This window comes from Portunus trituberculatus, chromosome 22, assembly GCF_017591435.1.
Source record: "Portunus trituberculatus isolate SZX2019 chromosome 22, ASM1759143v1, whole genome shotgun sequence".
NCBI classification, from domain to species: Eukaryota; Metazoa; Arthropoda; class Malacostraca; order Decapoda; family Portunidae; genus Portunus; species Portunus trituberculatus.
Genome location: NC_059276.1, coordinates 4043911 through 4053910, shown reverse-complemented (window position 1 = coordinate 4053910; position 10000 = coordinate 4043911). Strand labels below are relative to the sequence as shown.

The 10000-nt window shown below is 42.9% G+C and overlaps 1 protein-coding gene across 4 annotated transcripts in view; it reads left to right on the top strand.

Annotated features, from left to right (window-relative positions):
* The window catches only part of LOC123507455 (acetylcholine receptor subunit beta-like 2), a 140850-nt gene that overhangs the window by 20484 nt on the left and 110366 nt on the right, over positions 1-10000 (top strand). For all 4 annotated transcript variants that reach the window (XM_045260336.1, XM_045260338.1, XM_045260335.1 and 1 more), the window contains exon 3: positions 5719-5763. In XM_045260336.1, the coding sequence (XP_045116271.1) occupies positions 5719-5763 (45 nt within the window). The remainder of the gene's footprint in view (positions 1-5718; positions 5764-10000) is intronic.

The following is a 10000-nucleotide window of genomic DNA, read 5'->3' as shown; positions in this document are numbered from 1 at the left end:
AAATAAAGAGGAAAAGAGAAAATAAGAGGAAAATTAAGGAAAATAAAGGAAAAAATATGATAATCTGACGCAAAACAAAGAGAGAGAGAGAGAGAGAGAGAGAGAGAGAGAGAGAGAGCAAAAAAAATAATTAGTGAAAGGGGAAACAGAGTGGTACATGACGAATAAAGGGAAGAGAAAGGGGAAACAAGACAAGAGCCTGGCAAGTATAGAGTTTCCAGCCCAAAATACAATCAGGAGAGGGGAAACAGGTGAGGGAAAATGTTATATGAAATGGAGGAAGAGGGAAGAATCAAAAGAGGAAACAGAACTGGCTAAAGAGAGGAAATGTGGGAGCTTCTTGAGAGTGGTGATGGTGGTTGAGTATGGTGAACGAGGGGAAAAATAGGAAACGAGGGAAAAAGAGAGGGAAGAGGGGACAGTGGACATCCTTCTCTCTCATATAATTTTCCCCTCTGCTCATAAATAACGGAAAAACAATGTTGCTGTATGTCCTTCTCCTCCTCCTCCTCCTCCTCCTCCTCCTCCTCCTCCTCCTCCTCCTCCTCCTCCTCCTCCTCCTCCTCCTCCTTCCATCATTTAGACCAACAAAAAAAAAGAGGAAAAAGTCATATGGGGAAATGTATTATTTTTTGTCATTTTATTACTGAAACGTAGTAGTAGTAGTAGTAGTAGTAGTAGTAGTAGTGGTGGTGGTGGTGGTGGTGGTGGTGGTGGTGGTGGTGGTGGTGGTGGTGGTAGGTGGTAGTAGTAGTAGTAGTAGTAGTAGTAGTAGTAGTAGTAGTTGTGGTGGTAGTAACACTAATTGGATTTTCTTTATGGGATCCTTGCGCTCTCTCTCTCTCTCTCTCTCTCTCTCTCTCTCTCTCAGCAATTTCAGTCACATTTCATAATTAAGTGGCAGTATCACTGACACAATACTGTCTCTCTCTCTCTCTCTCTCTCTCTCTCTCTCTCTCTCTCTCTCTCTCTCTCTTCAATCTTTCTTCAACCCAGTTTCTCCTCTTCCTCTTCTCATCACATAATGTATTCTCCTCCTCCTCCTCCTCCTCCTCCTCCTCCTCCTCCTCCTCCTCCTCCTCCTCCTCCTCCTCCTCTTCTCCTCGTCGTCTTCCTGATCAACTCCACCTGCTTCTCTCTCTCTCTCTCTCTCTCTCTCTCTCTCTCTCTCTCTCTCTCTCTCTGTTTCTTTGTGACATGACTCCAGTGAACACGATGAGAGAGAGAGAGAGAGAGAGAGAGAGAGAGAGAGAGAGAGAGAGAGAGAGAGAGAGAGAGAGAGAGATAGCGTTGATAAAGCATGGTGAAGGAGAGACAAGAGAGGAGGAGGATGAAGAAGAGGAAGAGGAGGAGGAAGAGGAGGAAGAGGAGAGAAAGATACTAATAGGCGTACTCTCTCTCTCTCTCTCTCTCTCTCTCTCTCTCTCTGGGGCATCGCATCGCTCGTTTTCTATAGTTTGACCTCATTTTCTATAATCAATTTAGGGATGACTGATTTATTCCTAATGGAGTGTGTTTTAATTACTCCCTTAAGTGTCTCTCTCTCTCTCTCTCTCTCTCTCTCTCTCTCTCTCTCTCTCTCTCTCTCTCTCTCTCTCTCTCTCTCTCTCTCAGTAATGTCCGTATTATTTCCCCCGTTAGGAAAGTTTAATCCTGGTGTGAAGTTTCCAGAATTAGCATGGCAGGCGAGAGAGAGAGAGAGAGAGAGAGAGAGAGAGAGAGAGAGAGAGAGAGAGAGAGAGAGAGAGTAAAAGAAATTCACCAAAACCTTTCTCTCTCTTTCTTCTCGGTCCGTCTGTCTGTCTGAGTCCGTCTCTCTCTCTCTCTCTCTCTCTCTCTCTCTGTCTCTCTGTCTGTCTGTCTGTCTCTCTCTGTCTGTCTGTCTGTCTGTCTCTCTGTCTCTGTCTGTCTGTCTGTGTCTCTCTCTTTGTCTCTGTCTGTCTGTCTGTCTGTGTCTCTGTCTGTCTGAGTGTCTCTCCGTCTATCTGTCTGCGTCTTTTTATGTCTGTCTGTCTGTGTATCAGTCAGTCAATCAGACAGTCAGACAGTATGTCTCTCTCTGTCTGTCTGTCTGTGTCATAGTCAGTTATTCATTCACTCAGTCAGTCAGTCTATCACTCTGTCTGTCTGTCTGTCTGTCTGTTTCTCAGTCAATCAGTCAGTCAGTCAGTCAGTCAGTCAGTCAGTCTATTTGTCTCTGTCTGTCTGTGTCTAAGTCAGTTAGTAAGTCAGTCTGCCAGTCAGTCAGTCTGTCTCTCTCTGTCTGTCTGTCTATCTCAGTCTTTCAGTCAGTCAGTCAATCTCTCTCTCTCTGTCTGTCTGTGTCTCAGTCAGTCAGTCAATCTCTCTATCTGTCTGTCAGTTTCTCAGTCAGTCAGTCAGTCTCTGTCTGTCTGTCTGTCTGTGTCTCAGTCAGTCAGTCAGTCATTCTCTGTCCGTCTGTCTGTCTCTCTCTGATTTTCTGTCTGTGTTACACTCAATCATTCAGTCAGTCAGTCTGTCTCTCTCTGTCTGTGTGTCTGTGTCTCAGTCAGTCAGTCTGTCTTTGTCTGTCTGTCTGTCTGTGTCTCAGTCAGTAAGTCAATCAGTCTCTCTCTGTCTGTGTCTGTGTGTCAGTCAGTCAGTTAGTCTCTCTGTCTGTCTGTCTGTCTGTCTTAGTCAGTCAGTCTTTCTCTGTCTGTCTGTCTGTGTCTCAGTCAGTCAGTCAGCCAGTCTCTCTCTGTTAGTCTGTCTGTGTCTCATTCAGTCAGTCAGTCAGTCTCTGTCTGTCTGTCTGTCTGTCAGTCAGTCAGTCAGTGTGTCAGTCAGTCAGTGTGTCAGTCTGTTTGTCTCAGTCAGTCAGTGTGTCTGTCTGTTTGTCTGTCTGTCAGTCTGTTTGTCTGTCTCTGTCTGTGTCTCAGTCATTTAGTCAGTCAGTCAGTCTGTCTCTCTGTCTGTCTGTGTCTCAGTCAGCCAGTTAGTCAGTTTGTCTCTGTCTGTCTGTCTCTCAGTCAGTCAGTCAGTGAGGCAGTCTGTCTCTCTCTGTCTGTCTGTCTATATCTGTCTCAGTCAGTCAGTCACTCAGTCAGTCAGTCAGTCAGTCAGTCAGTCAGTCAGTCAGTCAGTCAGTCTGTCTCTGTCTGTGTCTCAGTCAGTCAGTCAGTCAGTCAGTCAGTCTGTCTCTATTTGTGTCTGTCTGTGTCAGCCAGTCAGTCAGTCAGTCAGTTAGTCAGTCAGTCTCTCTAAGTCTGTCTGTCTGTGTCTCAGTCAGTCAATCAGTCAGTCAGTGTGTCTCTCTGTCTGTCTGTGTTTCAGTCTATCAGTCAATCAGTTTGTCTTTCTCTCTGTCTACCTGTCTCAGTCAGTCTGTCAGTCAATCAGTTTCCTTTAGTCTGTCTGTGTCTCAGTCAGTCAGTCTTTCTCTGTCTGTTTGTCTGTCTGTCTGTGTCTCAGTCAGTGTCTCTCTGTCTGTCTGTGTCTTAGTCATTCAGTCAGTCAGTCTCTCTCCCTCTGTTTGCCTGCCTGTGTCTCAGTGAGACAGTCAGTCAGTTTTTCTCTGTCTGTCTGCCTGTCTTAGTCAGTCAGTCAGTCTCTGTCTACCTGTCTCAGTCAGCCAATCAGTCAGTCAGTCAGTCAGTCAGTCTCTGTCTGGTGTCTGTCCGTCTGTCTGTCTGTTTCTCTCAGTCAGTCAGTCAGTCAGTCAGTCAGTCTCTGTCTGTCAGTCTCAGCCAGTCAGTCAGCCTCTCTCTGTCTGTGTGTCTGTGTCTCAGTCAGTCATTCAGTCAGTGTCTCTCTGTCTGTCTGTCTGTGTCTCAGTCAGTCTCTGTCTGTCTGTCTGTCTGTGTTTCAGTCAGTGTCAGTCAGTCAGTCTCTGTCTAAGCCAGTCGGTCATTCAATCTTTCTGTCTGTTTGTTTCTCAGTAAGTCAGTCAGTCAGTCTCTCTCTCTGTCTGCCTGTCTGTGTCTCTGTCTGTCTGTCTATGTCTTAGTCATTCAGTCAGTTAGTCTCTGTCTGTCTGTCTGTGTCTCAGTCATTCAGTCAGTCAGTCAGTGTCTGTCTGTGTCTCAGTTAGTCAATCAGTCTCTCTTTCTGACTGTCTGTGTGTGTCTTAGTCAGTCAGTCAGTCAGTCTGTCTGTCTGTCTCTTTCTGTTTGTCTGTCTGTGTCTCAGTCAGTCAGTCAGTCTCTCTTTGTCTGTCTGTCTGTCTTTGTCTCAGTCAGTCAGTCAGTCAGTCTCTGTCTGTCTGTCTGTCTCAGTCAGTCAGTAAGTCTCTCTGTGCTTCAGTCAGTCAGTCTCTCTCTGTCTGTCTGTCTGTATCAGTCTGTCTGTCTATGTTTCAGTCTGTCTGTCTGTCCATCTGTGTCTCAGTCAGTCAGTCAGTCTGTCTGTCTGTCTGTCCATCTGTGTCTCAGTCAGTCAGTCAGTCTGTCTCTCTCTATCTGTCTGTCTGTGCCTCAGTCAGTCAGTCAGTCAGTCTCTCTCTGTCTGTTTGTCTGTCTCAGTCAGTCAGTAAGTCTGTGCTTCAGTCAGTCAGTCTCTCTGTCTGTCTGTCTGTCTGTGTTTCAGTCTGTCTGTCTGTCTGTCTGTCTGTGTCTCAGTCAGTCAGTCAGTCTGTCTCTCTCTATATGTCTGTCTGTGTCTCAGTCAGTCAGTCAGTCTCTCTCTGTCTTTCTGTCTGTCTCAGTCAGTCAGTAAGTCTTTCTGTGCTTCAGTCAGTCAGTTTCTCTGCCTGTCTATCTCTCTGTCTGTATCAGTCTGTCTGTCTGTGTTTCAGTCTGACTGTCTGTCTGTCTGTCTGTGTGTGTTTCAGTCTGTCTGTCTGTCTGTCTCTCTCTCTCTCTCTCTCTCTCTCTCTCTCTCTCTCTCTCTCTCTGTCTGTCTGTCTGTCTGTCTGTCTGTCTGTCTGTCTGTCTGTCTGTCTGTCTGTCTGTCTGTCTGTCTCTCTCTCTCTCTCTCTCTCTCTCTCTCTCTCTCTCTCTCTCTCTCTCTCTCTCTCTCTCTCTCTGAATGAATACTTGAGATAGTGTGTGTGTGTGTGTGTGTGTGTGTGTGTGTGTGTGTGTGTGTGTGTGTGTGTGTGTGTGTGTGTTAATTACTTCACTATGACAAAATTAAATGTAAAACTATATATTGAATTTGTGGATCCTATTCTGCCTTTCCTTCTCTCCTTTGCAAAATGAAACATGGATTTACTCTCTCTAAATATTCCAAGATAGGGAGTCTTACTGTGAGACATGTTTAGAAAAGTTATTTAATTTATGCGTAGGATATAAAGTTTGTGTATTATTCAAGCTAATCTTTTTCTCTTTATTTTCTTTAACTTTTTTTTCGTTTTTAACAAAGAAAATAGTGAAGAAGGAAATTTGTTAAGAAAAATATAATTCCTCCTTTCCATTCACTCAGGATGGCGAAATGAAATGATGAAAATGATAAAGATATGCTAATAATGATAACAACAATAATAACAAATAAACAGATAAACAAATAATATCTAAACACACAAACATAGAAAACAAAAAAAACAACAACAATAACATTAATAACATATCCTTTCCTAAACAAAAAAAAAAAAAAAAAACACCAATCATTAGCCTAACTAATCATCACTATTCCCTTTAAATTTCCTTACATCATTAAATCAAAACAGAAAAAGAAAACGAGGTTAAACAAGATCAAGATTAAGACTCGCACAAAGATCAAGATTAAGACTCGCTAATCACCTTCCTTTTTTTCCCACAGAACCTCAAGAATCAGATCATGACATCGAACGTGTGGGTGGAGCAGGTAAGTCTTTTAATTAATGCAGGTGTGTGTGTGTGTGTGTGTGTGTGTGTGTGTGTGTGTGTGTGTGTGTGTGTGTGTGTGTGTAGTTAATTGATACAGGTGTGTGTAGGTGTGCGCGTAGGTGTGTGATTTAATTAGAGGTGGTGTGTGTTGGTGATTGGTTTAATTAGTGTAAGTTTGGGCAGGTGTGTGTGTGTGTGTGTGTGTGTGTGTGTGTGTGTGTGTGTGTGTGTGTGTGTGTGTGTGTGATAGGAGTTCTCATAGGTAGCGGATTCTCTCTCTCTCTCTCTCTCTCTCTCTCTCTCTCTCTCTCTCTCTCTCTCTCTCTCTCTCTCTCTCTCTCTCTCTCATGAACGATAATTGCATATTCCTTTTTTACACAAATTAATCTTTTCATTTAATTTCTTCACTGACTTTTTTCCATCCTTCCTTCCTTCTTTTCTTCCCTCTTTCCTCCCTTTCTTTCCTTCCTATCTTCCTATATTCCTTCCTTCCTTCCTTTTTTCCTCCCTTTTTTTCTTCCTTCCTTTCTTTTTTTCTTCCTCCCTCCCTTTACTTTCTTCTTTCTTTCCTTCTTTCCTTCCTTCCATCCATCCATCCATCCATCCATCCATCCTTCCTTCCTTCCTTCCTTCCTTTCCTTCCTTTCTACGAACCAAATGACTTGTTTACTTATTAATCCAGAAAGGAGGAGAGGGAAAGAAGAGAACGTAGGTAAGAAGAAGAATAAGACGAGACAGAAATGAGGAAAGGAAATGAAAGGAGTGGAAGGAGAACAGTAAAGGAAGGAAAGACGAAGAAAGGAGGAGATGAAAAGAAGAAAAAGGAAGGGAGGAGAGGAAAGAGAGGAAATGGAGGAGAAAGAAGAAAAGATGGAAGGGAAGAGAAAACGAAAGGAAAATGTGTGGGAGAGAGAGAGAGAGAGAGAGAGAGAGAGAGAGAGAGAGAGAGAGAGAGAGAGAGAGAGAGAGAGAGAGAGAGAGAATGGTTCACCTGGTCTGAGGCGTTACCATGGCAATCAGGTGATGTTTGTGTGACGTCACGTGGAATGAAGTCAAAAGAAACACAAAGGAACACAAAGAAAAGAAGAAGAAGAGGAAGAGGAAGAGGAAGAGGAAGAGGAGGAGGAGGAGGAGGAGGAGGAGGAGGAGGAGGAAAAACAAAGGAATAAATGCCTATAGCTCTTAACGAGGCTTTTAAAGGAATTACTTCAACAATTATCTCATTTGCTAGTTAAGGAAGATAGAGGAGGAGGAGGAGGAGGAGGAGGAGGAGGAGGAGGAGGAGGAGGAGGAGTAAAGGGAGAAGGAGGAGGAGGAAAATCTCTTGATAAAAAAAGGAAGGAAAACAACAAAAAATAATGTAAACAGAAATCTTTGAAGAAAATGATAAAGAAAAGGTAGGAGAGAATGAATGAATGGAAGAAATGGAGGAGAAAACAACAAACTAGAAGAATAAGAAAGATAAAGAAAGCAAACGAAACTGAGAATATGAAGAAGAAGAAGAAGAGGAAGAGGAAGAAGATGAAGAGGAGGAGAAGGAGGAGGAGGAAGAAGAGAACATAAAGTACACAAGAATAATGAGGATGAATAAATCAAACAAAATATCACAGGAAGGAAAGCAGGAGGAGGAGGAGGAGGAGGAGGAGGAGGAGGAGGAGGAGGAGGAGGAGGAGGAGGAGCAGTCATGTTTTGGAGAAGTCAATTTCAGCTCACCAATCACAAGCGCCAGCGAGTTTCTCTCTCCGCCAATCACTATTCGTCTCGCCCTCCCGCCCACCAATCCCTAGCCACCTTCACTTCCTCCCTCACACTGCCAGCCAATGAGCGCTCGCCTTCACATGCAGTAGTAGTAGTAGTAGTAGTAGTAGTAGTAGTAGTAGTAGTAGTGGTGGTGGTGGTGGTGGTAAAACTTGTGAACGAACGTAATAATGAAATGAAATAAAGTAACTTGTAAAGGCAAACATACGATGAAATTAAAGACACACACACACACACACACACACACACACACACACACACACACACACACACACACACACACACACACACACACACACACCAAGACAGCCACAGGAACATTTCACGAGAAAATCAACACAACTTAAAAATTGCAACACTCTTGAAATATTTGGCAACATTTCACCTAAAAGACAAATAAAGAAAACAACACTTATCTCAACTTTATTGCAACACACACACACACACACACACACACACACACACACACACACACACACACACACACACACACACATTTCCATTCCATCCTTCTCTTGTTTCTTTCCTCCTCCTCCTCCTCCTCCTTTTCCTCTGTACCGGATGGTCGTAATGAAATTTGGAGAAGAGAATGTGGTTAAGTGGCGAGGATGAGAGGAGGAGGAGGAGGAGGAGGAGGAGGAGGAGGAGGATGAGAGGAGGAGGAGGAGGAGGAGGAGGATGGGTTATGGAAATGAAGGAAGAAAGAGGAGGAAAGGAAAGAAGAATTAGCTATAGGCAAAACAAGAGGATTATGAAGATGAAATGAATGTATTAAATCAATTAGAGAGAGAGAGAGAGAGAGAGAGAGAGAGAGAGAGAGAGAGAGAGAGAGAGAGAGAGATTCAACCACAGTAACATCCAAAAAAGTAGGAAAAATATTAAAGAGGAAACACTATTAAAGGAGAAAGACAAATGAGGTAATGGGAGAGCAAGAAGAGGAAGAGGAGGAAGAGGATAAAGGAGAAAGCACTGTATATCCCCTCTTCCCTATCACCTATGAAAGAGAAAGAGGAAGAGAAGAAAGAGAATAATGGAAAAGTACTGTATTAAATTTCATTCTCCCTAACTATCAAAGAGAAAGAGGAAGAGAAAGAAGAGGATGATAATTACTGCTCCTATTTCTCTAACCTATTCTGTCCACCTCTGTAATTCAAGAGTTAACTAGTACTCTTAATCATTCGTTCCTTTCTCTGGTGCACTCTGGAACTCCCTGCCTGCTTCTGTGTTTCTATCTTCTATGACAATAAATCGCTTAAGAGGGAGGTTTCAAGGCATTTATCCCATTATTTTGCCTAATTCACTCAGACCTGCTCGGCACCTGGCATCTAAGTGGGCCTTTTTGTGTTGTCATTTTTGTTGGCCTTCGCTTTGAGGTGAGCTGTTTAAGAATGAGATTTGACGACTTCTCTCAAAATTTCGATGCTTTTTCCAGAGTAGCATTTTTTTATATATCTATTTATTTTTACTACTTATTTAACTCTTGACTAGAAAATAATAGAAAAGAAAAAAAAAGAAGGAAAAATCATTAAGAGCTATATTGACAAAAAAGTTAAAAAAATGACATTATTTATTGACATACTACTACAACCACTACCACCACCACCACTACTACTACTACTACTACTACTACTACTACTACTACTACTACTACTACTACTACTACTACTACTACTTCACAGATAAACAAGCCAAACATATGATTTAGATTTACTTAGATACCTTCTCTTCGTCTTCTTCTTCCTCCTCCTCCTCTTCTTCTTCCAGGCTGAGTGGAGAGAAAGGAGAGGGTAGGTGGAGGGGGAGGAGAAATCTGTCTACCTGTAATGGAGAGAAGAGGAAAAAGTTCTCTCTACATGTGGAGGAGGAAAGGAGGGAGAAAAGTTAGTCAGTTAGTCAGTTAGCTCTCTCTCTCTCTCTCTCTCTCTCTCTCTCTCTCTCTCTTAGTAGTGGCGAGTAAAAGTTAGTGTTTGGCAGTGGCAATTAAGTTTCTCTCTCTTTCTCTGTCTCTCTCTCTCTCTCTCTCTCTCTCTCTCTCTCTCTCTCTCAGCTCGTGGTAAAATAAAAATGTGTGGCAATAGCAATTAAATTTTCCTGTCCATCCACCTGTCTCTCTCTCTCTCTCTCTCTCTCTCTCTCTCTCTCTCTCTCTCTCTCTCTCTCTCTCTCAGGTGTAGTAGTTAATCAGGTGTTTACAAGACTACCAATCACAAACAGGTTAATTGCCTTCTCTCTAATGACGCGGCGCTTTCAGGAAAATAAATGAGAGTGATGCATTGTGTTTTTGGAGCAGCGAGCAACGACCATTAGCAACATTAACATTGTAAATTAAAAGTATACAAACAGGAGCATTATTCGTCATTTGAGGCTCTGGTGTTGTAGTTTGAGTAATATCTGTATGTCTGTTTGTCTGTGTTTTTGTCTTTTATCTCTCTCTCTCTCTCTCTTGCTTTAGTTTGGTCTCATTGTGTTTTGGTTCT